General features: G+C 37.8%; 6 protein-coding genes across 6 annotated transcripts; 4 read left to right on the top strand and 2 right to left on the bottom strand.

Annotated features, from left to right (window-relative positions):
• Positions 1–10,594: 10,594 nt before the first annotated feature.
• On the top strand, positions 10,595–12,739 carry EAF02_009685 (uncharacterized protein; the record flags this gene model as incomplete). Its single annotated transcript, XM_038905733.1, has 3 exons — positions 10,595–10,634; positions 10,684–12,320; positions 12,371–12,739. 3 exons carry the CDS (start codon positions 10,595–10,597, stop codon positions 12,737–12,739), a joined length of 2,046 nt encoding a protein of 681 aa, XP_038754473.1.
• A 1,350-nt stretch (positions 12,740–14,089) lies between these two features.
• Positions 14,090–15,106, bottom strand: EAF02_009684 (uncharacterized protein). The gene is made up of 2 exons (XM_038905732.1): positions 14,596–15,106; positions 14,090–14,507 (listed from the first exon to the last, which is right to left on the bottom strand). The coding sequence occupies exons 1-2, from the start codon at positions 14,649–14,651 to the stop codon at positions 14,135–14,137; spliced, it is 429 nt and encodes a 142-aa protein (XP_038754472.1). The 5' UTR covers positions 14,652–15,106; the 3' UTR covers positions 14,090–14,134.
• A 921-nt stretch (positions 15,107–16,027) lies between these two features.
• Positions 16,028–16,983, top strand: EAF02_009683 (uncharacterized protein; the record flags this gene model as incomplete). The annotated part of the gene is made up of 3 exons (XM_038905731.1): positions 16,028–16,064; positions 16,160–16,337; positions 16,392–16,983. 3 exons carry the CDS (start codon positions 16,028–16,030, stop codon positions 16,981–16,983), a joined length of 807 nt encoding a protein of 268 aa, XP_038754471.1.
• A 2,099-nt stretch (positions 16,984–19,082) lies between these two features.
• Positions 19,083–20,696, top strand: EAF02_009682 (uncharacterized protein; the record flags this gene model as incomplete). The annotated part of the gene is made up of 1 exon (XM_038905730.1): positions 19,083–20,696. The coding sequence occupies one exon, from the start codon at positions 19,083–19,085 to the stop codon at positions 20,694–20,696; it is 1,614 nt and encodes a 537-aa protein (XP_038754470.1).
• A 2,399-nt stretch (positions 20,697–23,095) lies between these two features.
• EAF02_009681 (uncharacterized protein) lies at positions 23,096–24,142 on the top strand (the record flags this gene model as incomplete). The annotated part of the gene is made up of 3 exons (XM_038905729.1): positions 23,096–23,273; positions 23,354–23,596; positions 23,685–24,142. The coding sequence occupies 3 exons, from the start codon at positions 23,096–23,098 to the stop codon at positions 24,140–24,142; spliced, it is 879 nt and encodes a 292-aa protein (XP_038754469.1).
• A 221-nt stretch (positions 24,143–24,363) lies between these two features.
• On the bottom strand, positions 24,364–26,039 carry EAF02_009680 (uncharacterized protein). The gene is made up of 2 exons (XM_038905728.1): positions 25,882–26,039; positions 24,364–25,817 (listed from the first exon to the last, which is right to left on the bottom strand). The coding sequence occupies exons 1-2, from the start codon at positions 25,948–25,950 to the stop codon at positions 24,648–24,650; spliced, it is 1,239 nt and encodes a 412-aa protein (XP_038754468.1). The 5' UTR covers positions 25,951–26,039; the 3' UTR covers positions 24,364–24,647.
• Positions 26,040–26,921: the final 882 nt, after the last annotated feature.

Raw genomic sequence — 26,921 nt, 5'->3', positions numbered from 1 at the left:
TAAGAGAATATTAAAAGCTCTTTGTATATTTATAATAATAATCGAAATTATATTATTAGTTACTAATACAAGCTTTGTATGTGAGTAAAGATAGCTATTAGATCTATTCCTAATCTTCTAGGGAGCGCTTTGCAGTGTTGTAAACTGATTACTTTATATCTCAAAGCCTGTTTTAAGATATTTGACTGCTATATACCGTTCGAAACTCTTTTCGATATAGAAGATTAGAACTATTAGTTGCTATAACACGCGATGACGTTTTGTTTTTTTTGCTTACCTTGGGAATCATTATTATCTTTGTTAGCTTTTATCCTTCTGAATAATAGTTTAGAATAGATATAATACAAAATATCTTCTGGATCAGTGATTTGATACTCAGCTAGTATACCTTAAGGAGGCGTACAATAGCTCGATCCACTCCTAGTGCAGTATACAAAGCTCCTATAACATACTTTTCTATCTCTTCAACCGAAATCATTCTTTTTCAGAAAAAAGTTTCCTTGTATATTTGATTGTATAGTAAATCGTTTAGAAGATTATCATCCACCTTGAATCGATCTAAAACCACTATAAATAGAACATCCGCTTTCTCTTTTGTATCACAAATCTCCTGCTTACCGATTATTAGGAAAAGGGATTTCGCATTACTTTCGGAGATCAACTTATGCCATCCCTATAATTCGATAAAGTTCTTTATTGTCCTTGACTTTATCTAAACATATAGCTTAATAGAATCTCTTAGCTTGTTGTATTATTTTTTGTAAAAAGTGTATAGCATAAGTTTTCTTTTTCAAGTTTGTTTTTTCTTTGTATTTTTATATATATTTGATAAGCTTTTCTGTACTCATTTGTTTATTATAGCAAGGCTTTTCCTGCTTTTCGATCAATCTTGCTAACCATTCGAATCGATTTGTTTAGTGTTGGTTCAATAATGAGATCAGGAATACGGGAGACGTGGTTCCCACTATCATTAGTAGGCCCCTAAATGTCTGTATTGTATTCTGTCTAAAGAGCTAGCTAATGAGGGGAAATAGTAGGCCTTATATAGGCACTACTGAAAGAGCTAGTCTCCTTCGCATTCGCCTAAATACCTTTGATACAGTAGCCATTGTATTGAAGTCATTCTTTGAAGTGAATTCCCTTGTTCACACATTTAGCACTTTCATAAGCTTATTAATATAAATCTCGATTTCAATTGTAATCTGAATATCTATATTACTAAAATAAACTAGCTGATTAGTTATCAATTTATCCAATCTCGGTAAATCCGCTTTCTTTATTCGGTAATGGTATTAATCCCACTCTATTATTCCACATTCGCTAGATTGGTAATCTGAATAGTATAATCAGATCCATAGTAGAGTTCTTTCAGCATCTTTATATAAGCGAATAATATATTAGAGAAGGTTAGGTCTAGCATATACCCTCTTATATAAATGAATATACCTGGGGTATCTATAAACTCTATGCCCTATTTGTTTATCCATATTACAAGCTATACCCCTTGATTAACTATAATCACCCCGATTCCTACAGTTTGTACTTTATATTAAAGTCCCTTTCTATAATTGTATACTCATTTGAAATCCAGTATATAAATATAATTAATAATAATCCAAAATATATAGAGTTCTATAGATATTCAGGATCGAGTATTCATTAACTCGTATTCAGAATAAATCTCTATTTTCGAATCGATCCATTTACTCTATTTTCAAATATATACCTTTTTATATATATATTATAATCCGAGGGCCTTATTTATTCTCCTTCAAGTTCCCTGGAGATTCCAGTTATTAATCGGCTGATATCGATTGTATATATTGTAATTTTGCATAATTGAATTCTAATATAGTTTTGACTCCTATAAACAGATTATATCTAGCTAAGCTTCAGCTGCTAGCTATAATAATATAATATGATTCGTATATCCCCGGTCTATATTCGCTTAAGCGATAGTGAGACCTTTATTCCTCTGAGTATGCTTATCGATTATATTACTCATAAAAAGGATCTAGATATAGTATCTACCGTTATAAAGATCTCTATATCATTCATCTCCAGATTTATTGGAGTAAAGGCTTTTTTTACTAAGACTTTTATATTGAGATTCTACTAGTTTTGGCTACAAGCTAGGTGTATGTGTAATACGGTTAGTACGATCGGTTAGATTTGTACTGAGCCTACACAAACATTTGCTGAGATGTTCATTTTTATATACTATGATTCTTGCTTCTGGAATAATCAGGGTTTTTGCAATTGTTATTTTAAAAGGCAGAGGTGGTTCAGGAGTATAATCTATTTTGTTTGTATTGCTTTGTACAGCATCTCATAGTCTTTTCTGCCAACAATTCTAACTATAGCCAATTCCTTTGTAATCAGAACGATTCGTTGTTTAGCGTAAACCCTAGGAATAACTGAATAATTGAAATGGCCAGTGCGGAAGGGCCTATAACAATTAGTGTATTGAGCTACTCTAATACATTGCTGATATACAAATGTGCCTTTATACTCAGTATTTAGTTTACTGTATATCGAGCATCTTAAAGCTCTATTACAGATGAAAAGGTTACAATACCCTAAGCAGCCAGTACTGTAAAATTGAATTTCCTAGGGTTTGTCTAGAAGAACCGAATAGGAACTGTTATTGAATAGTTGAAACCGTAATATTATAGTATTAAAGCCAATGATCCAGGTAGCTCTTTTAATAATCGGATTGACCCCGTTATATGCCAATCTATAATTGATTAATTGTTTATCGATTTGAATTGTGATTTTTTTTTTAATAAGTTCAATAAATATAAAAGCAGAAATACCTTCGATATAATAGATAGGCTGTAAAATGGGGCCCCATGGGTCGGGTTTTTCGATCTCACGTCCCACCCATCGGGACCCCATGGGTTGGGTGGGTAATAGTATAAATAAGACGTCCCACCCATGGGTTACCCAATGGGTTGCCAAGACTCCAATGGGTTGCCAAGAACCCAATGGGTAACCCAAAATACTATGGGTAACCCAAGACCCAATGGGTAACCCAAATACTATGGGTAACCCAAAGCCCAGGATCTATTAAGCATCAATATGATATATATAAAGAATTCTACTAATATTTCTACTAATTACCTTCTTCACATTATATTTCGATTATATTTCTATTATAGAGTTGGAAAAGTGTTTTATTGTATTCATAGTATTCAGTAATTCTTCTAAAAGAAAATACATTTATGAATTTGTAGAAGCACCGAGATAATCAAGTTAATCTGTATGTGCATGAATGATTACCAGCATATGAATATCCTAAAATACCACTACGCATAGCCCGAACCAGAAGCATATCCTTTTGTTGAATTGTAATTCGTTTTGCATGAATTGCTGCAAGATTTGTTACTGAAATTAAATGATTAGTACAAAACTTAATAGACATTAAGAGATTAGATTAAACTTACATTCAAAACTCTCTAACTAAACATGCTTCAGCAGCTTCTTGTAGAGCCAATAATGCAGTTTGATTGCCAGCGAGTAACTCTTAGAGTCCAAATCCTGAGTGATCTCTCGAACAAGACGTTGAAAAGGAAGCTTTCGGATCAATAACTCGGCGCCTTTTTGATATCTTCTGATTTCACGTAATGCAACCGCTAGAAATTGGGCTTAGTATACCATTCTACTAATATTTCTATTAATCAACTTACTGCCTGGCTTGAAGCGATATGCTTTCTTAGGAACTTTCTTAGAAACAGGTTTCTTTCGTGTATTTTTTGTTGCTTTATTTGAAAGCGATCGACGACTCTGAGTGCTTGGCATCCTATTGAAATTAGTAGATAAATTAATAGAATGAAATCAAGTAACATACTTGATAACATCTTCTGAATAGTGTATTGTTGTTGTAATAGTAAAGAAATGAAGTTGAAAAAGAGGTCGTTTGTATTATATGATATTTCGTGTGGATGCCTTAGAACTTAGATTGTTGCCTTGGAACAAAAAAAAAACAAAAAACTTCAAAATTCATTACTATACTACTATTTTCCAATTCTCATCTTTCTTTAATTTTTCTATTATTCTAATAAACAACATTCTTCGATTCTTATTACAGAATCCTTTTTTGCAATCAAATACCTTTCATTCTCTAATCTTTCTATTAATCCGAAATCTTTATAATATCTGGAAAGCAAAAAGCATTAGAGGACTTATCACAAAATCCTAATATAATCAAAGTGTGTAAGAGGAAATGAAACTTTAGAAAATAACCCTATTCGTAGAAAAATTGAAAAGGCCAAAGCAAGAGATCAGAGTGCTGTTATCTATGCAAAAAAGAAATTGAAGACAATATAAGAATATATCAACGCTTCCGATGATATTTAGTGCCAGATGTTGATTGATTGCGATACAGAAACTCGGCACAAACGGTATGTATATATCTTTATTCAACTAATTTTTCTATTAATCCAATTAATAGAGTAATGAAAGGCAACGATTGGAAAAGTGTTGCTATATCTCTAGGCTGGGGAGATTATGGTGGGCAATTTGCTATTGTAGATGACAATAATAGCGTATGGGAGGATATTGAATATGAAAAAGAGTATGATGGGGTATATAAGAGTTTATGGAAAGATAATAAAGCTTTTAATCAAGAATATGGTTGGAAAGGAAGGATGATAAAGAGTTTGAAGAAAGAGAAGCACTTTTGACTTATAATGCCTACAATCCTTTAGAGGTAAATATATTATATGATTAATGGAAAGATTAATAAAAACTAATCTTTATTAAAGATATAAGTATTTGCTACTTCGATGTTGACAAAAAACTTAAAAAAATACTGGAAAGATGTTGTTCAAAAAATCCAGGAAATCGGAGGATATTGTAGAGGCCTTTTTTATCTTTAGCCAACAAGAAATCCAAAAAGGATTAAGGTAAGAATTTTTCCCTGTATTGATTTTCATATAAATTGATTAATTTGGTTAGACGCTTTTCTCTTTATCATTAATTGCAGAAGAAATAAGGCAAATTGGTAAAGAATATATACAAATTTCAGTTATAAGTTTATATTCCCATTTTTAAACCCTATTTCAAAATCTAATTAGTTTAGCTTATCCAATAACTTTGTGATTTGAGAAAGGAACACAAGAAAGCTTGTAGAGTATGATATACTATTTCTATTAATCTTTCCATTAATCTTTCGATTAATCCATTAATCCTTATTAGAAAAACTTTAATATGGAAATTATTTGCAACTTTCTTTACAAGTCTCGAAAAAGTATTCTGGAGATATGTATAGCTTATCTCATAAATGATTCTGAAATGGATAATTGGATTGATCTTTCTGGTTCTGCATTTTGGTGGCCAGAGTCTATTAAAGAGATCGATGATATGGGATTTTTTCATTTCAGAGGATGATCGAAAAGCAATATATTGATGTAAGGAGATTGGTTTATAGTAAGAAGATCGACTAGGAATTGTGGGATCTTTGGCAATTAGTTTTACCTACAAATGCAAATTTGCAAGTGTTATCTGATACTCAGCTAATCAAAGCTTATTGAGAGTTTTCTATAATTAAAACTAGTATTTTAGTATAGAATAATCAAAATTGAAGTTCTATTATATACTTTCTACTAAGTTTTCTACTAATTTTCTACTTGACACTCTTGTTCTTTGTAAGAATAGATTTTATCTTTCAAAATCTATTAGATATTGAAATCTATTTGGATAACTTCGTTATGTCTTCCAGTTATCTTTCAAGTGCTCCTAATTCTGAGCTATTCGATCCTTTCGTTCTTCGCCTCCTCATGAATTGTCTTTGAATTATATGGAAAAGGTGGAAGGTTTTTTAAATGGACACAAGAAGTTCATCAGGATTTTATTGAATAGTGGAAAACTACTCAATGGTTCAATGACCAGACCAATGACTCAACTAATTTAATAAAGAAGATTCATTGGGATTCAACTACTCGTAAATCGACATATTGGACTAAATACAATCAGGCTGCGAATAAGGGAACCGGAGAGCCAGTTTTAATATGTCGTCAATGTAATGGAGAACTGAATCACCCTGGGATTAAGAATACTAGTACCAATGCATTATCTAAACATCTTCAAAGGATGCATGTCGAAAAGCAGCTCTTCGAAATGGACGTTAAAGAGGATTAGATGAATATCTTGTTGTAAGAGTAGGTAGTAAACGATTAATAGAAATATTATAGAAAGCTAATTTCTTTTTCAGATGGGTTTACCAAAACAACTTACAGAAAAAGTATTTCATGATCAACTTCTATGAACAATTATTTCTTTACGAGTACCTTTCGAGCTATTGAGGATAAAGAATAGCAAACAGCTTGCTTAAATGCAAAATCCTGGATTCCCTTTTCCCTCTGCATATTATACTTCGAAAACGATTGATAACCCAAGTCGAAAATCTTGAAAAGAATATATTGCTTTCGAGAATGGTGAAAGGAAGTAAGGTTGCTCTATCCTTAGATACTTGGTCTAATACAAACAGATTATCTTTTCTTAGAATTTTGGTTCATTATATCTCCAAAGATTGGGAATTAATTGAAAAGCTCATTAGATTCGAAAGCTTAATAGATATTCATTCAGGATAAGCTTTAACTAAAGTTGTAAAAGATATTACCGATAAATTCGATATTACTAATCAGATTATTTTGATTACTACTAATAATATATCTAATAATTCCAAGATAATGAAAGAAATCAATCAATACTTCGAGGAGACATTTAATAGAGATCGATTTCTGAATAAACGCATTCAGCATATACCTTGTTTAGCATATATTATTCAATTTACTTTAAAAGCACTTCTTGAATCAATTTGTTTAACTCCAACTAACGAAATATTATTCGAGATTGAAATAATGATGCAGAAACAAGCAATCTAAAAAGAATTTGTCTACTGGAAAATAATATTTACTCCTTTTATTCTCGTTAAGGTAAGTGATTCGATTTCTCTATTAATCTTTCTATTAATCCTTATCTAGATTCGAAAACTAGCTATACTCTCGAATTCTAGTACACAACGACGATTGAGGTTTCTGAATATTCAACAAGAACTTATTAGGAATAATCAGACAAAGTTGAGAAGGCCAATTAATCTTTTGATAGATATTTCAACTCGATGGGATTCGATTTGTCATATATTGATACGTAACAGCACGTCTTCGAAACGCAATCGATAAATACTGCCAGGATTATTCTGATGCGAGAATATTTCTTTATCAGAAGCAGAATGGAAGCAAATTGGATATCTTATTGATCTTGTTTCGTCCATTCAATTTCTATACTACACATGTAGGCAGGACAAAAGGAACTACTTTGCCATATGCATTAGGTATTTACGATAATTATATAAGCATTTGGCTGAAAGTCATCATCGTTTGACTAAAAAAAAGAAGAAAATATCCATGGGTTGAAAAAACTAATAAAAACTATTAATAAAGCAAAGAGAAAATTAGATAAATATTATAATAATATATATAATGATCTTGATAGTATTTATGTAATAGGAGTTTTACTATATCTAGCTTCGAAGACAACTGCTTTCAATTCAAATTCTTATTGATTGAATTATCAAAATCGAAATTGGCAAGCTGAATTCGAAGTACAATTTCATCGACTTTGGAAAACCGAATATCAACAATATACACCATCTAGAATTACTAAACTTTAAGCTTTACAAAATTCAAATAAGGATAATCTAGTAATTGTTTTGGAATAATTTTGTTGGAATGCTTCTGGATAATATAGATCTCAAGAAATTGCTGTAGATAAAGTAGATTCTTGGTTATACTCTTGTAAGTCTTTCTATTAATCTTTCTATTAATTATATCTCTAATATTCTATTAGCCTTTTCTGATATAGCTATTCTCTCTTATTAAAAAGCAAAAGAATATAATTATCCAGGTTTAGCTAGAATAACTAGGGATTTCCTCTGTATTCCAATAGCAGGAGTTGGTATAAAAACGAATATTCAGTTATGCTAGGGATTTATATTCATATCGATGTGAACAACTTACTTCAGAAACTATTCATAATAGTATTTTCCTTTTTCATCACCAACAGAAATCACAAAAGGAGACTCCAAATAGAAATAGAGGCTATTATATATCCCGGGATATTATACAAATTGCTGAAAAATCTATAGCTTTAACTGAAGAGGAAATTGAAGCCGAAATTGCGAATTTACAAGATAAGATTAATCTTAAGATTAAATAACTTGATGATTGGGATCAAAAGAATTATATTAGTGACGAAGAATCGGATATGAATGCTATACATACAGCACGAGAGGAGTTTCGAAGATGTCGTCAACTATGAAGAAATATACTATTAATCAGAACATCACAATATCTTTCTCAAAATGATTACGAAGTTGAGCAAGATATATTAATCAATAAATAAAAATTGAAAAACGAAGACCCAGCAATTTATAACGATTTACAGATTACTGCAGAAGATCAAGCTATACAACCCGATTTACCAAGCTATAATTCGAAAAGACAACGAATTGAAGATAATGAGATTATAATTGATAGATCCAATAGAGAAAGAAGTCAAAGAAGGTTTCATAATATACTTAATAGACATAGATAGTTACCCGAATTGAGAATTGAAGAAGATTCTATTAATCTTTCTATTAATCTTGAACAATATACTTTATAACCCTAATTACTATCTATTACCCACTAAATTACTCATTACCCATTAAATTACCCATTACCCATTGGGTTTACCCATGGTATTTTGGGTTACCCATGGTATTTTGGGTTACCCATGGTATTTTGGTTACCCATGGTATTTTGGGTTACCCATGGGTAATGGGATGGGTTTTTTAGAAATCCTACCCACCCATTGGGTACCCAATGAGGTGTATTACCCACCCATTGGGACCATTACCCAGTGGGTGGGGTCCCACCCACTGGGTTTTCTACGCAGACTAACAGGAACAGCGCGATATAGAAGGAAGTGAGTAGTTTTCATCACAATAACAAACATGAGGCCGACACTAACTAATAAGACACAAAGGAAGATGAAGACTCTCAAAACTCTTCACAAAACAACGACAATCCTGAAAATCCTGAAAATCAAAATCTGGATGTCGATATTTACAAACCTATCGATGAAGTTACTAGTGTGAATTCTAGTACCATTTCGTATTCTACTTCTTCTATTGATGGAGCGCTTTAGAGGAGGAAGATGAGATGCAACTTGGTATGGCGGCGCTGGCTACGGGGGTTATGATTACTGCGCTGTGGATGATTGAGAGGAAGACGGCAGTTTGTTAGGGACTGGTTATTTGATTTCAGTTTGCGTTCTTTTTAGTAGATATTTCTGTCTTTGTTTGCGGGGCATTCGTACTTGGGAGCGATTGACTGTTTGATTGATGTAGTGCAACCAACATAGAAATTCTAGTAATGTTCTCAATGATTTTTAGAATATAAACTATAAAATCTTACGAGAAACAATAACATATAATTATGTCTAAGTAAATAAATGAAATCTTATCTTCAATTATGAATATTAAAACCGTGACCGAAACAAACGAGATAATTTTCGGCTAGAAAATAATTACGCGATCCTTTTTTTCACTTCTCAAGCTCACCTCGAAGTGCTTATTAAATCTCATTTTTTGTACAGAAAATATATTTCAGTCACCCCAGTAACGATTTATGCTGCAATACTACTCATCTGGAAATCAAGCGCAGTGTGAGAGCACTTCAAAAATCCCCAATCTCATACACAAATGAAATAAGTACACTAGCGTTATTAAGCTCGCTGGTGCCGACTCGACATTATCCCAAAAGAAGAACATATATATCTACATTTTCGTAATTGAATGATCATTGTAACATACCAAAATCGTAGCAAATAAGAATGTCCTGAAACCACACCCTTTTTTACAACGTCTCATTTCCATGACTTAGGACACCATTGAGATTGACGAATCCACGTTTGATTCCCACTCTTTGGAAGAATTGGATTTCTAGCATCTCTATTGAGTAATAGTAGCCATAAATCTTCAGTACAGCACAATTCATATTTTCCACCCATAGATTTCCATCAAAACAATCCAGAACATGCTGTATAAATTATCAACCGTACGAAAAGCAATCCGTACGGCCCGATCTTGTCTCTCTGCTCATCATACTCGCCAATCCAAAATATCATCATCAGAATATACTCCATACCAACTGTAGAGACTGTATCAATAATACTAGCGTTTTCTAAACACTTGCTTGCTGTATGAAGACCTTCTGAGATGTTTAAATACCTGCATCTTGACGGAGAGAATCGGTCTTTCTTTTTATCTATATGATACTTTCATAAAACTATTTTGATACTTTTATACTTTAATAACCTCAAAAACTCCAATAACTTCAGCAACTTCAGCAGCCTCAACAGTCTCAAAAACTCACAAACAACAATTTCTTCACAAAAATCAACATCTTCTCAATACCTACACCTCGATTCCCACCACAATTTCACACCCCATCACAAGACTTTTATTCCTAAGTGTAACTCTACACTTATTCGTCTTCTTCCACTCAAAACTTCCAAAATCACTCCATCCAACTCCTAAACTCTAAAAATGTCATCACCAAGCTCCACCACCCCCCTGAAAAACATCAGTACAAACATCCCCCTCCAATCTCCAAGACGATTTCGCACAAACCAAAGAAGATTTCGACGTCTCTTCTATCCCAGACTCCGATTCCGAAGATGAAGATACGATTTATGATCAAACTCCGGAAAAAGAAAAGGAGGTTGACGGATCTGCAGATGATGAGATTGTTTATGATACTTCTATTTTTGCGGATGAGATGGGAGATCAGGGACGAGATGATGCGGGTTTGAAGGATAATACGATAGTTCAGTCTGTGATCTTGAGTAGATTCTCGACTCCGACTACTGATCTTTTAGGAGTTGGCGGTAAGGAATTTGGCGAGGAGTCTATGACTACCTCTCATCAAAAATCAGAAGAGCTCGCGAGAATCCGAGCAGTGATTACTCGAAGCCGGATTCCTGATACTCATCAGATAATCCCAAACTCTACATCTGCACTCGCAATAGCACCAATTCCTCTAGAAGTTCAAAACTCCACAACTCATCTCCCACCCGGCACGCCTCTTATCCGGGATTTTGCAGTTGCTGCATTGCCCTACATAATCAACCCTCACAATCCTTACACCCTCTCAACCCTGCAAGTCCTACGCGGGACGAATGTTCTGAAATATCGAACTCTACAATCATCTACATATCCCTCAACTGGTATCCGCACTATGTATCATTATCACGGGGTTCTTTTTCGCCATGCAGTGAATGATATGCACGCACCTTCTGATAAGAAAGAAAAGGAAGAAAAAGAATTGGGGCGTGAATTATCTGCGGGAGAAGAAGCGGATGATGAGGAATATATGTATATATCTACACCCGCACCTGTAATTCCACGTGCTCCTGTTTTAGGGAATCGAAATGTGGAGGATTTGGTGGAGATTGAGGAGATAGAGGAGATTGAGGAATCAAAGAACGAGGGAATTTTCCAAATCATTCCCAAAAATCTCAAAAAATCACGACAACCAAAGGAGAAGAATCTCGAAGACTCAAGAACCAATGTCTCAAATGCCCCCACCATAATTTCTCCCCTCACAATCCACAAACAACATCCACAACCCTACCAACCCCCCCGCATCAACGCCTGGCCCCTCATCGCTCTCACCTATCACATCCCCATCTTCCCAACACACATGCTCACCTCCTCCTCTCTTACCCAACTCTCCCTCTGTGAAAAATTCCTCCAGCAGCAAAACGGATACTCAGATTCCCCACTCGATCAATGGGCCCTAACCCAACATCGACTATTTCTCTGGATCAATTCCGGCGCGTTAGAAAATGGTATTGAGGGGGAGATGCGACGAGTAGGGAGTGCGGATGTGTTGCTTGGGGAGGAGAGTAGCGAGATGTGGGATTATGAGGATGTGGAGGTGTTTGCGAGATGGGAGGGGGATACTTTTAGGAGGTGTTTGGAGTGGGTGCAGGATGTGGAGGGGGATGGGGAGAGGGAGGGAAAAGGATGGGGAGGCGTGGGTTTGGAGAATGAGGTGTATGATTTTTGTGGGGAGGAGGAGATTTTGCATCGGTCGGCGAGTATAGCTAGTAATAAAGAGAAGAAGCAAGAGGGCTCATCATCATCTTCATACATCTCGGAAGAATACGATGCCGAAGACGAGCGAGGCGAAACCAGATCTGCACAGCCTTCATTTCCTCTCCCAAAACAAATTGAAAACGAAGATTACGATCCTCGACTTGGCAGAGTGGTGAATATATTCCGCACGCGAGCTCTCTGCCGTTAGGAATCGCTTCTCAGGATTCCCCTTTTCGCCAACCGATTAATCATACCGCGTTTCGGGAAACGGGGATTCAGGCTGCAGATTATGCGCGTGCGAATGCGATGGCGAGGTTTGAGAGGGTGGCGGAGGATTTTGCGAGGAGGGAGGGAGGAGCGGGGGAGCGAGAGGATTCTGTGGGACAGGCTGAGCAAGCGGGATTGAGTGAGAATAGAGATTCGAGATTTGATAGCGCGGAGGTGCATATGAGAGGTGGTGCGGGATCTGGAGATTCGGGGAAGGAATCGATTAATGAATCTTTTCCTACTGGATCCAAGTCTCAGAATCCACTTTCTCCCAGTGCTAGCGATTTTAAAGCAAGCCCCTCACTTCTTTATCCGCATCTCTAAGCCCAAATCGATAACACCAAAAACCTCATTCTCGCCCCACCCCTCCCTCTTCCACGCTACTAAAACCCTCAACCAAAAATTACAAATTCATTCCACCACACCCAAACTTCTCATTCACGCCATAATCAGCTTCCCAAATCTCATCAGCAATCTTCTTCCAGTCCTTACATCATCATCTCTCCCTCCAACCTCCCCCACACCCACCCACCCCCTCATCTCACCCCCTCACCTCACCTCCTCACCTCACCTCCTCACCTCACCTCCTCATCTCACCCCCTCATCTCACCCCCCGCAAAATCCCCACCCTCTCCACAAACTCTTCACAAACTCTTCACGCGCTCTACTCCGCACCAAATAAACATATCAGCACCCCACTGCGCGCCGAAAAAACAAAAACAAATAAAAACCCAAACCCAAACCCAAATACAAAAACAAAAACAAAAACAAACAAATACAAAAACAAAAACAAAAACAAACCAACAAAAAAACAAGCCGAGCTTGAAAAACGATGTATCAATAAAAATTAAATTGACAACTACTCGAGTTATTGAGGTTAGAAGAGCAGAGGTTGAAGAATAAGCGGAGGAGTTGGGGGTATGAGAGGAAGATGTATGGTAATGAATGATAAGAATAGTAGAATAGTAAGAATAACTACCTAGCTATGCTGGAGAAGAGAGGAGGAAAGAAGTGAGATAGATAGATGGATGGATGGATGGATGGATGGATGGATGGATGGATGAATGGATGGATGGATGAGGTAGTATTGTAATAAAATTATGAATCTATAATTTCGTGTTTTCATATATACATAGATACATACATACATACATACATACATACTGAAATATTTTCCGGATATTAGGTTTGCAATCTTAACTAAGTATTTATTTAAAAAAAGAAAAAAAAGAAATCTAAATGAAAATTGATTCATTGATTGATTAATCTATAAATCAGAGTTAATGATGATGCATTTGGAATACTAGGTGGTTATAGCGAGAAAGTGAGTTATGTTGTTGTATTATGAGTGATTGAGCTAGCTAGTAGCTAGGTATTTGCTATTCTATTTTTTTGGTTTTCGCTATGATGGGTACCTATTGCTAAGTACCTAGGTAGGTACCTACGTACTGGAATAATTGACACATCGTAACTAACGACTTCAAATATCCATAATTCTTGAAAGACTGGAATTGAGATGGAGGAGGTATCTTCGATATAAGAAGAGATTGACGTAAAAAAGAGATTGTCGTAAAAAAGAGATACGTTGAACGGAATACCTAATTCTAAGATACGATATTTATATTTCACTCTAACCCAAGGCTCAAGAACCAGAACTCCCATCTCCAATTTTCAAAACTCACAACTTCACAACTTATGCTTCCCCTAAGATCCTTCCGCCTAAGAAACAGACTTCTTCACAGCCCCTTTTCCCTTTGACTTATCTGTACTGGAACTACTACCCGTTCTATTCAGACGTTTCTTTTCTCCACTAGAAGCACTGCTATTTCCATTTCTCTTGAGCTCTTCTTCTTTCTTGTTCTCTTTCGCCCAGTGAGCAGCTACATTCTTTCTTATATTCTCTTTTAGCAGCTTCCGTCTCTCTTGTTCTTGTTCTTCTAAATCAGCTTCGATTTTAGCTTTTATACCTTCAAACGTTTTATACAGTTCTGTAAGTTGGGTTCTCTTGGCTTCATTCTCAGCCTTGGCGGCTGCTTTTGCTTTTGGGGTATTGGTTTTATTTTTCAGTTCGGCGACGGCGTCGAGTCGGGTACTGTGGTGGAAGAGTTAGTGTTGGTTTTGTGATGGGGATGGGGACGGCTAGCATGTTAAAACAGTGTGTATGAATAGGGTAAGTTTACCGTCTCTTTTGAGATGGATCTGGACCACTGCCTTGACCACTGCCTTGACTAGGCATGATAATTTATTAAGAATAGATGATTAGGTTGTAGAAGTTTAGTTTGATCAAGTGAGGAAGTGAGTAGGTGGTGTGGTGAGATGTAATGTCTTCCTCTTGTGTGGAAGTAATGAATCTTAAATACATTTCCGTGGCCTCACCAACTTTTGCATCGGATGAAGAAATTTCTTCAACATGTTATCATGCATTTTTCTGGGCGCGAGCGAGAGGAAAAAAGTGGCAGTGGACATGTAGATTATTTGGCTGCGATTGAACAGGTCGACCTTGCGAAATCACCTAGGCCGCAGAACGAATATCGACCAACGAAAAATACATAGCAGTCTGAATCAGAAGTGCACATCAATAGTTCTTATCAGAAGTCATAGGAAATAATAAGCAAACTTTGTCTTCAGATACTTTTCTCATCTTCACATTCAAGAGGTCAAGCTCCGGCCTGCAGATTTGACCTCCGACTTTGAATCTTTCGCCGAATGAGATATATCTTCAATCCAGCTGAATCTATTGATGAAAAGAAAACCAATACAGATTATTTGTCTGATTCTATATTGACAGGAATGCTTTTGGGGAAGAAATATATCTAGGTAATGATATGGTAGAAAATTCGTGATTTTGCATAGCTTTGCAATTGATGATTTGATATATGAGATGGCTATCATGGTTATACGGTGACGCTCAGAAGGTAGATCTTAGAGCTTTATACCAAGATAATGATCTCAGAGGAAGGAATTAAATGTCATTCACTTGAAGATTGAAGATGATGATGAAGATTGAAGACCAAGATTGAAGTTTCATCATCAGAGAAAGATGTTCTATATAGCAATAGAACTGTAAGAAGAGTAGATTGATACATCTCTTTGACCCCAACTATCAAACCGCTTTGAATTGAGACAAATCTAGAATAAACTCACTTGAGTTCTGTGAATAAAGTAAATCAGAAAAGAAATAGAAAAAAGACTCTTTACATAAGAACAAACAACAACATTCATCATACATGCAGAGCTACAGATTGATTCACAATTACTAATCTCTGGTTGGTTGGTTGGGCACAGACTCCATTTTTGGTAGAGAGAGACACGAGAGGCATTGATGGTGGATTGATGGTGGGGTGGGTGCTGGTGGTGAATCTGTATCTGTTTGCTATTCACATTCAATTAATTTCAACCTCTACAAACAAAACCTCTCACCATCTTTTTCTTCTAAATCCTTCATACTTTCTTTCTCTCTAGATTCTTCCTGAATTTACATTTGATACATCTCCTCTTCGAATCTGTACACTCTCTTACAACCATTCCATTACACAACAGTTTTGCATATTCGGAGAATATCAAGACACACACAATCATTCCAATCAATCGCGGGGTACGGAAACAAGAAACATGTCGTCCATCACCCACGAAGCAAGTAACCAGGCTGGTAAGTCGCACTACTTCTTTTGGATTCCCATCTCCAGATCGAAATACCATATGTCTGCATGACATTTGTGATACATTCTAACGCAAAGCTAATAGAGCCTTCGATTCTTGAAGCTGCCGCTGCACAACAATCATGGTCCGTGGAGAAAGTAGTCAAGGAAGAATTCCCCGTCGTGCCAAAAGAGAATTCGGAATCACCAGTACCATTCTTTCACATGCTGGAGAGATTGAAGACGACCAAGCGTGAAGGATGGCGTAGATTTGGTATCGAGAGGTGAGTTGCCCAAATCAACTACTGGGTTGGATCAAGCTAATAATCTTTTCACAGAGGAGAATCGATTTCCGATCACATGTATCGCATGTCACTCATTACCATGTTCGCACCCAAATCTCTCTCTTCCAAGATCGACATTGCACACTGTACGAAGATGGCTCTCATTCACGATATGGCAGAAGCTCTGGTTGGAGATATCACACCCGTTGATAACGTACCAAAAACCGAGAAGAATCGTCGCGAAGCTACCACGATGGATTATTTTACCAAGAATCTCCTCGGTCGTGTGAATGGTGGATTGACTGGAGAGGAAATCAAGAAAATCTGGCAAGAGTATGAGGATTCGGAGACGTTGGAGAGTAAATTTGTTCATGATGTCGACAAGGTAGAGTTGATTCTGCAAATGGTGGAATATGAACGTGCGGATAAGAATGGATTGGATTTGGCGGAATTCTCATGGGTTGCCACGAAGATTGTTCTTCCAGAAGTGAAAGCTTGGGCTGATGAAATTTTGGCGGAGAGAGAGGAATTCTGGGCGGGTAGAGAACATAAAGTGTTTGGTGAGCTTCAAAAACCGGATGAGAAGAGAGTGGCTCAACATGATCAATATTATGGAGGAAAGGAGAATAAGGCTGCGGAAGTTTAGACGTAATGCGACGGGTGGATATGGAAAGGATGAATGGCGTTGGGAAGTGGTAGAGATGATGCCTCTTTTGATTGTAATGGATAGTTAGATACCAGATACCAGATACCCGATGCCCGACACAGATATCAGCATCGATAATAGCTTACTTGAGTAGCAGATTGGGAATTCCCCAGATTTAATAGCGAGTCTGCAGTATTATTTGAGTGTGGACTATGATTTGTGTTTGAGTTGAAATTGATATACTTGAACCAGTTGATGAATATTCTACGAGTATGAGTATTCTGATTGAAACAGTACCATGGAAAAGGATGATGAAACTTACCAATTCGATATCTACCTATGTAGGTATGTATATATATATGTATCGAGTGATTATACATATATACGAATTATACATCTAAAATACATTTACCTAACTTGAATTACCTACCTACTCAAGTACTTAATATATATATATATATATATATATGTACATACATACCTAGTACATATATACACATATTATACCCCTCTTGATCCTTCCCGTTTCATATTCTATCTACTAGACATTCTATCTACCTATCGTAACAAGACATGTAAAAGTATCTATCAAGCATCATCTCATGAGTTTCATTGTATTATATTAGTAAGCTTTATATCAGCAAGCTTTGTATTAACAAGTTTCTCATGGATAGATGGGGATTTAACGGTGAAATCTATGGATGGATGTGATGGATGAATGAATGAATGAATGAACGAATGAAAAAGCGTGATTTGTCAATATTGAATGATTACCTAATGAGTACTAAAAGTATCTCATCCATGAAAGAATTATTCACCACGGCAACCATGGTTAGCTGTATGTAGGGTAGATACTAGGTAGGTCTTGAGACATTGTTTATACTGTTTGGAGATAGGTAGGTACGGTGGGAGGTACAGTAGTAACTGTACCTAGGTAGATTGAGGATAAATAAAATCCTTAGTCCGTGACTTATTATGTATGTAGGGTTTGGAAGCTACAGCTGGGAGTAGGTACTGGTAGATTAACTTAGGATAGAGTCAAGAGTTAATAAGAGTTAAGAGTTGAGAGTTGAGAGTCAAGAGTCAAGAGTCAAGATTCGATAGGATTGGATTGGATTCACCGCCATCTTTCTATTGACAGAAAAAAATTAAATACTGGGGATTTTACGAGTATTCTATCGGGGTTCTTTTCTCTTTCATTTATGTGTTTTTGACTTGCTTTTCTTGAATTCTTTTTTGTAAGAAGAAGAAGAAGAAGAAGAAGCTTAAGAAGAATAGAAAGCAAAGAAGAAAAGAAGAAAAGAAATACAGCCCAGAAATACCGCCAGCCCAAAGGACAAGTTTACATCTTCCACGCATTCGGATCCATCTTCTCCATCTTCTCCATTTAATTTCATCTCATTCTGGTCTTTGCTCTTTCGCCGCTGGATAGAGGACATACAAAGTACATGCAAAGTACATGCAAAGTACCTACTTCCAATCCACAATACGGAGTCCAGGAACGTTGCGTCTCCATTCATGTACATACATGTGTTGTGGTGTGGTTGATCCTTTGATTCTTTGAAACCTGGACGTGAAAGATTTTTTCGTTTGGATATCTGGGAGTCTTAAGTCTTATCACGAGGTTTGGATTTCACTGGTATTCTGCGGTACGAACCTTGGTCACAGAGGTGCTGATTGGAATTCAGAATTCAGAATTGATTGAGAAGTATTGATTGATATTGATCTTGATGTTGATCTGGATTGATACGACTTGATACGGATTGACACAAATTGATACGAATTAATACTCATTTTATTTAATACTAATCACACAACCCGATAACAATCTCATCACCAATACTAATACCACCGATTGCGATTACGAATTACGAATTGCCATATTTCCTACGCCTCGTTAACACAAAACAAATCTCTCAGCCTCGGGAAGATATCGACAAAAGATACCTAGATAGATCATCATCATCATCATCATCTGTCCCCGTACAAGCCTTGGAAGCTGTATGATCCATTGGATTTAACAACCTGAAATCTTTTGGGTATTCCACTTCAACTCCCAACATTTTCATCCATCACATTTATTTCAACAGATCCAGAAAATGTCTTATTTCTTACACTCCCTTCCAGTCGCGGAAAATATGCCGGGTACGTTTGGTCTCGATTCTCCATCGCCTCAACATGACGTACCAATTGCAGGTTCCAAATCAAATATTTATCTTCCGCCATCAACGCCATCAGCGTCTGCCACTTCGTCTCTCTATCTCTTCGATACACAATCGACCACCAGTACCGATTTGTTAAATGCCGGAGGCACCATGGTCGGAAGAAAGAGAATGAGAGATACGTTACCATTTGAATATGGGTACGAACGAGGAAATCAATTGGATGAGGGCGATTCCAATTTGGTGACGCCAGGAAGTCCCATGCCTTTTGTTAATACCAAATATCGATTGGCAGGAGGGTTGGATACTCCGCAGGCGGAGAGACAAAATCGAGAAATGGGAATGGGAAGAGAGAGTGATTTTGGTGATACCAAATATCGAAGGGAATTAAGTGATGTCAAGGAAACTTTCGAAGCCGAGGGAGAAGGTCAATTGTATCGAGATGAAAATGGAAGACCGAGAATCCGAGGACAACCAAAGGAAGATGAGAAACGTGGATGGATTAAACCTATGGTTAATGTGGTGGGTGGTGTGGTGGGAAAGATGTGGGAATTTTGTAAGATGGGTGTCGCATTTAAAGGATTCCAAGCTGGTGGTGGAAATGGCTATGTTTTTGGATCGATCACTCCCATGGAACCGACATTTATGGATGAACCGAAGAATGACATGTGGGAGGATGAAAAATCTCCTGGTACACCGGTCCCGGGTGGATTTCCGATGGGTGGGATGGTTGAGAATTATATGGATCGAAATTATGTTCCACCACAGGAAGAGACAACTCCTCCGAGACCAGCAAAGAGACGTCAAACGAGTTTTACGGCTCAATCAACTCCAGATGATATGTCAAGAAATTGGGTGGTTGTTCCTCCTCCACAAGTAATACAACAACCTCAACCCGAATATCAACATACATCTCACCCTGAATATCAACACTCTCAACACTCACCTCAACCCGAATATCAACACACACCTCAACTCGAATATCAACTTAATCAACAATATCCAAAATTACCACCAGTGCCTGCAGATGCATTTGCCATTCCACAATCTCAAGCACCTAAATCTAGATTGTCACAACAGAGAAGTGGAATTGCTCGATATAATATACCTACCACATCAAATTCGACTAGGAGACATTTGGTTCAACCTCAAATCACATCAAGTAATATGGGTGCGACCCGAAGACCAAATTATCAAAGTAATCCTCGAATTTTGCATCCTTCACCTACGCTATCACATTATGAACGTGGCACCAATTATTCCACTCCCACTCGACCAAGTTTTTCTCAAATCCCACGTACAGCTTCACCAGCCGGATCACGCATTCCTCGTTGGACACCGAATAGTCCAAAAACAGGGCCAAATTCGAATGAAAGTCCAGCAGCAAGAGAAGCGAAAGCATGGAAGGCGAAACAATTGAAAGAGGAGAGGGAACAGGATGAGATGATGAGGAAGTTTGATAGACAAATGAAGGAATTGATTAGACAGGGGAATATGGCGTTGGGAACGAAGGTGGAGGATATGGAGGTTGATGATGAGGATGTTTATTAGGGTGGGATGGGTGTGAGGGGGTGGAGATGGTAATTTAGGGTGGTGGGGGGTTTGCATATATGTTGCGAGTGGAGAAAATGGAGATGGGAATATATGGGAAGGAGGGGGCATGCATGTGTTTGCGTGGAGAATGAGATTTGCACATACAGATGAAATTGAGAGATGAAAGGCGTTGGGAATTGATGTTGAGCTGGTTCGATCTGGTCTGATCTAATCTGATCTAGACAAATGATCATGGCATTCGCATATTACGAATAGCACAGATTGCTTGTTTGTTTGTTGGCTTGCTCACTTACTTGCTTGCTTATCTCATCCTTTCTAATTCTTTGTTTATATGGAGTTGGATGAATACATTATTCATCAATCATGGTCAGAATTGGGATTAGGATTTGGTAAACGGCGTTTGTTTCTAGCTTGCTTTACTTTACTTTGGCTGGATTATCTGGTTTAGTTTGGGTTAGTTTGGATTAAGTGCGTGTTTGCTTGGAGCGAATTTAACGATGAGATGATTTTATTTTATTTGACTTGGTTTGGTTTGATGAGGAGATGAGGATGGGGTGGGGGGTGAGAAGGGGATTGTAGAGATGGGGGGTGTTTTGACTTGTTTTCTTTTGCTTCTTTGAGAGATGGGGATTGGGAGATACCATAGTTGTTGCTTTTTTCTTTCTGAGAGGATCGAAGACGAATGGAATGGAATGGAATGGGGAAAGGTGATGGGGAAAGGTGAAAGGCAGAGGGGGAGAAAGAATGATATGGAGAAGAATGATATAGGTAAGATACGATGGGATTGATTTGATTTCGATGGGTTGGATTGGGTTGGGATGGATTGAGTTAGGGATAGGTTGGGAAAATTAGGATAATGAATAAATAAATAAACATTAAAATCATAATCGAAATAGAATGAAATGAGATGATATACGAGTAGAGTTGAAGAGTGAAATAAATAAAGATCTCTACAGAAAAACTTGGCTATACCGGACTAGGATATACCGGAATCTTAGATATACCGAAATCTTGGATATATCGGAACAATTTCCTGATTTGACCACTTTTCATATAGAAATACCGGATTTTTAAGCAAAACCGGTATACCGGACACTTTTTTCACAAATCCGATATAAATTTTGATAATAGATTTGACTGAATAAGCTGAATTTTAAATGAGTAAGCTTGATGAACTATCATCACATAATATTTTTTAAAAATATTGGGGTTTGGAGCTGAAATTGGATATAAATTTTGATTAGGGAGCTTAGATCATCATTTTTTATACCAGAATTATGAATCTATTGGATTTGATTGGTCGAAAATTTCAGTCCGGTATAACCAAGTTCTTCTGTATCGTCTGTTCGCCTAGTATATCTCACGATCTACAATCTGCGATATGCGATAAAGTATTGAATCTCGTTACGAATTGTCCCAAAAGACTCCATACCATACCATACCATACATCTATCCATCACGTCTTTTACATCATACATTAATCAACTCCATCCATATCTACATCGATCAGAACTCTATTCATTTGATCCAAACACACACACATCCATCCATCCCTTCCATTCCATTCCTTTCCCAAAGACCATCCATCCATCTGCCGAGCCAAGCCCCTCCATTCATCCACCCCTCCACTTATTAAGCATAAACCCGTCCACACCACGCTAAACCCCTTTCGCCCGTATTCGTTCGTATCAAAGACTGCGGAAACCCTACGCGCCAAGACTGTACTGGCGTAGGTACCTAGCCTAGCCTCATATCACGCATGTGTATCCTCGCCTCGGCGTTCCATTCTTCATTTAATCCGAGCAAGCGTCAGTCAACCGATAGCCAACCAAATCAAATCAAATCGACTAATTTTTTGGGTTTTGGGAAAGAAGAGAAAGGATTCCCCAATAAGAAGAGGAAACAGAGGAAAGGAAATGCGGTATCGAATCCAACCCCATCATTCATTCCCCTTTGAGTCGTATATCCGTCGTAAAATTGCGCGTTCAGTAGTTGAGTAGCTCGGTCGTGGGGGTGTGGAGGCTGTGTTGTGTGTCTTTTATGTACCTACATATATATGTATATGCTTTCTCGTCGATTGTATTTCCTGTTTGTTTGTTTGTTTGTCTGTCTGGATATGGATGGAGTATTCATTTCTATCTAAATTCTGAATTTATATGTTTGCTTTTACTCTATTTTGATACTTGACTTTAATTTGGGATCTTGAGCAATACTATACTAAACTACAAGTGCACAGACGCTCAGTTGTACTCACTGTGTATTGTATATTGTATATATAACAAAACAGCACTTCCTTTTCCATCTCCCTCTCCTGCGACCCGCCTCTTCGATCCTTTTCTTCAAGAAATATAATATACAAAAAGGCGCCGTCTTCCTTCCAACGACCGAAAGCAAAAATGTCCTCCTCCTCGGCCCCGACAGACAGTCCAGTCTTCAAACTTTACCGCTACACGCCGAATTTAGGAGCGGCCGTGGTTTTTCTGATCGCCTTCGCAGCTACGACGTTGTATCACATATACCAGATGATCCGGGCCCGATCATGGTACTTTACTCCTCTTGTGATTGGCGGTATTTGTATGTTTATTTTCTATTTTCTATTTTATTCATCTCATCTCCATCTCGTCCCCACTCCCGCTCATACAATGCGCAAACAGTCGAAGTCGTCGGATACATCTTTCGAATTCTGGCGCATTCCAACCAACAATCCATTCCCATCTACAGCATCACCACGATTCTAATTCTGCTCGCACCGGCGCTCTTCGCCGCCTCGATATACATGGTTCTCGGACGATTGGTCGTCGCACTCGACGCAGAAGATATGTCGCCTATCCGCAAGAAGTGGATGACCAAGGTTTTTGTCACTGGAGATGTCATTGCATTTTTGAGTCAAGCGGCCGGTATGTTGTCTTGTGTGCTCGGGTCCACCTTCCCTCGTATGTTGATATTGAGGAATACATATACTGATCTGGAGGTGATTTGATACAGGTGGAGGAATTATGGCTAGCGGAACGGCTAGCGCTCTGACGACTGGAGAGTATATTACGATAGCGGGTCTGGCCATCCAACTTGCCTTCTTCAGCGTCTTCATCCTCACCGCGACTATTTTCCATCGTCGATTCCAAAGAACCACAAATACCGCGCCGATGAGAATGTCCGTTAAAAACATGATGAATAACAAGAACTGGGAGGCTCTGCTGTACGTTTTGTATATTACGAGCGCACTGATCCTGGTCCGTTCGGCTTTTCGCTTGATCGAGTATGCTGGTGGAAATGACGGGTATCTGCTTTCGCATGAGGTTTTCGCCTACATCTTCGACGCAACTTTGATGTTTTTTGTAATGGTGATACTCAACATTTTCCACCCATCCGATGTCATGGGAGACAAAGCGACCTTGCATGGAAGTACGGGCATGTATTTGCGTAACCGGGGTTCAGAAGTTTGAAGTCTGAAGAGGAATAGCTAGATATCCTGGCAGATTGATGAATTGTAGCTTGTTGGCGTCAATGATGTATTCTTTAATATAGATGCGAAGCAAAGATTTAGAGCGAAATTGAATATTGCTGTAACTACAGTAAACCCCGGTTATACTGATATTGAATATACGGATAGAATTGTGCCAATGTACCTTTATGTATTACTATAAACCAATAAACTTTTTCTCGATATTGATATAATCTTGATGATAAAAATAATTAATGAAATCTGAAAGGCTTTTATCACCTAACCAATTTAATAGAAAAGAAAAAATCCGGGACTACCAGACTGAATCATTCACATATAAGACTGGATTAGCCACATATATACCTAGATATATCAATAAACTTGATATATCGATATTTGTCGATCGAATTTTTCGAATCAGTATAACCAGGTTCTATTGTATAATGTCCAAAAAATTATCTTGGAGAAAGCTGACCCCGTATGGCCATTTGAACTTTGACCCTTGCTTAAAGGCTGGACTTTGGAGTTTGTCCGAGGTTGCACAGATTATCAACATCAAATAGCCTCACCGACGCTTTTGGGAAGGCAAGTAGATCAGCGTACGAATCGCCCAGGATGTATGCGCTTGTCTCGACCAGATGCTTTCCCCACCCCCGGAAGAACCAGAACGAGTCGAGCCGACGCAATAAAACTCCAAAATAAGCAAGAATAAGGACGGCGAGCGGGTTTCGTTGATTCAGAAGAATTAGATAGTCTTTGGGGACTGCAGCAGGCCACATGAGTCCAGCTGTGATTGGCGATGTTGAGCCTCTGTCTACCGTTATCTTCCTGATCATCTCGAATGAATAAAAAAGCTGTTGAACGGCATCTTGGCAAACCTTAGATGTTTTCGTGCATGTTTCGGCCTCGCATCGAGTAAGAAGATCGGATAGAGCACGCAGCTCCGTAATGACGTCGCCACCAATGTCGGGGTATAAATTTGTAGGCGGACCACTCCGAATAGCAGCGTAGAGTCCATCACAGTAGATGTTTTCCTCCCACAGACTATGCAAGCCAACCATGCCCCTGACCAAGTTGGCGCAAGCCAAGAACTCATCAATGCCGCGATCGCCCTTATTTGACTCGAGTAAGTTCCCATCTGCGCGAATAAAGCAGAATCCACACATGGCCAGAAAAGCTGAGAACAAGAAGGCGGCGCGTTGACTTTCTGGCGAAATGTCGCCGGTGTTTATGAGACGCCGGTACTCTACTAGTGCCGCATTTTGGTGGTGGGCAGCCTCGGCCACCATAATTTGAGGGTTATCGCAGCCATCAAGGGCAATATGTAAAGCAGATAGAGAAAGAATCCCGCGAAGAAGGAAGCCGTTTCGCGTGGCTAACTGTACGACGTATGTCTGCCATACTTTCTGCTGTGGAATAATAGTGCTGAGAGAGTCATAAACATTGACCGTGTAGTGGTGAAGAAGTCTGAGGGCTTCAATGTTATATGCTTGTGGCATGTGAAATGGTGATAAGGGGGCACCAGGTGATGATACGATGGCTTGGGAATGAGTACCAGATATCTGCTGTGAACTCTCTCTCGTGGAGGTGGAAGGTGGTGGATTTTGCTTCCACAGATACGTGCAGGTTATCCAGCGATCTTGACAGTTCCCACATTTGGGATGACGTTCATCACACTTATTGATCGTGTTAGATATGGATGTTGTGGCGGACTGCGCTGCGTGGCTCATGATTACATACCTTGAGGTGCTTCAGTTTGCAGGCGGTGCATCCCTTCCGCGACTTCTTATGAGGCCGTCTAGTGGCCATAAGAGCAAAGAAACAGAATGAACATGGAATTCAATTACTAATTACAATAGTTGCATCAAATAAGCTAGAAAATCGAGTATTGGACGAAGAGTGACAAAGTGTGTGGGGGTAGATGTATGAACGTTAACGGCGTAGGCATTGTAAAACAGCCTAATGTTACGGGAGCTGCCTCTAGGGTCATGTGGAAATGTTTAGAGATCTTTTGAGGTAGTTTAGATTAGATTTCAAGTAGGAATTCAATAAGATTATAATTGATTGTAATTCTTGTAACTATAGTAATGAAACTAATAATTGTTTTTAAGTATAAAGCTTTATATTGTAATGAAATCTATTCCCTATATAGATTTTCGTATTGAAATCGAATCGACAAATCGAATTGGCAAGTCGAATCGGCTTTGTAGTTATATAACACTTGTTTTGTAATTCCTATTACCCTAACTTGTTCTTTTGTTCTGGGACTAATCCTTTGGAATATTATTAATATAATTTTACAAAAAGTTTGCAAAGTTATATTTAGTGCTCTCTAAACCTATTATCCTAGAAACTGTATTCTAGGTTTCTAGGTTATCCTATAACTAATACTATATATATGCCTAAGGCTTTCCTTAAGTATCTAATGTCCCCTGGTGTATTGCAGTTGAATTACTAAAACCTATAACAATCTGGCCTCAGGCCTAGATTAGTCATACATTTGCCCCACCCGGCAGGTCTAATCTCGCTTTGCTTTTGGTCCCCTCCTAGTCCCCTTCTAGTTCCCTCCTAACCTATAAAAACCTCTTACAGGTTTATTCTTTATATAATAATTTGTTATTCTCTAATATCAATAATTAATTCAATTCACTATTATACCTTGAATCTATTATCGTTATATTATAACAAACTCTTAATATCTCTAAAAAGAATAGATATCTTCTAAAAAGGTTATAATATCTAACTAATTATATTCACTCCAAGTCCCTAAATTAATAATC

Source organism: Botrytis sinoallii (genome assembly GCF_014898435.1).
Source record: "Botrytis sinoallii strain Bc 23 chromosome Unknown BSIN_021, whole genome shotgun sequence".
NCBI lineage: Eukaryota > Fungi > Ascomycota > Leotiomycetes > Helotiales > Sclerotiniaceae > Botrytis > Botrytis sinoallii.
Note: the sequence above shows the minus strand (reverse complement) of the source record. Positions and strands in the feature narration are given on the sequence as shown.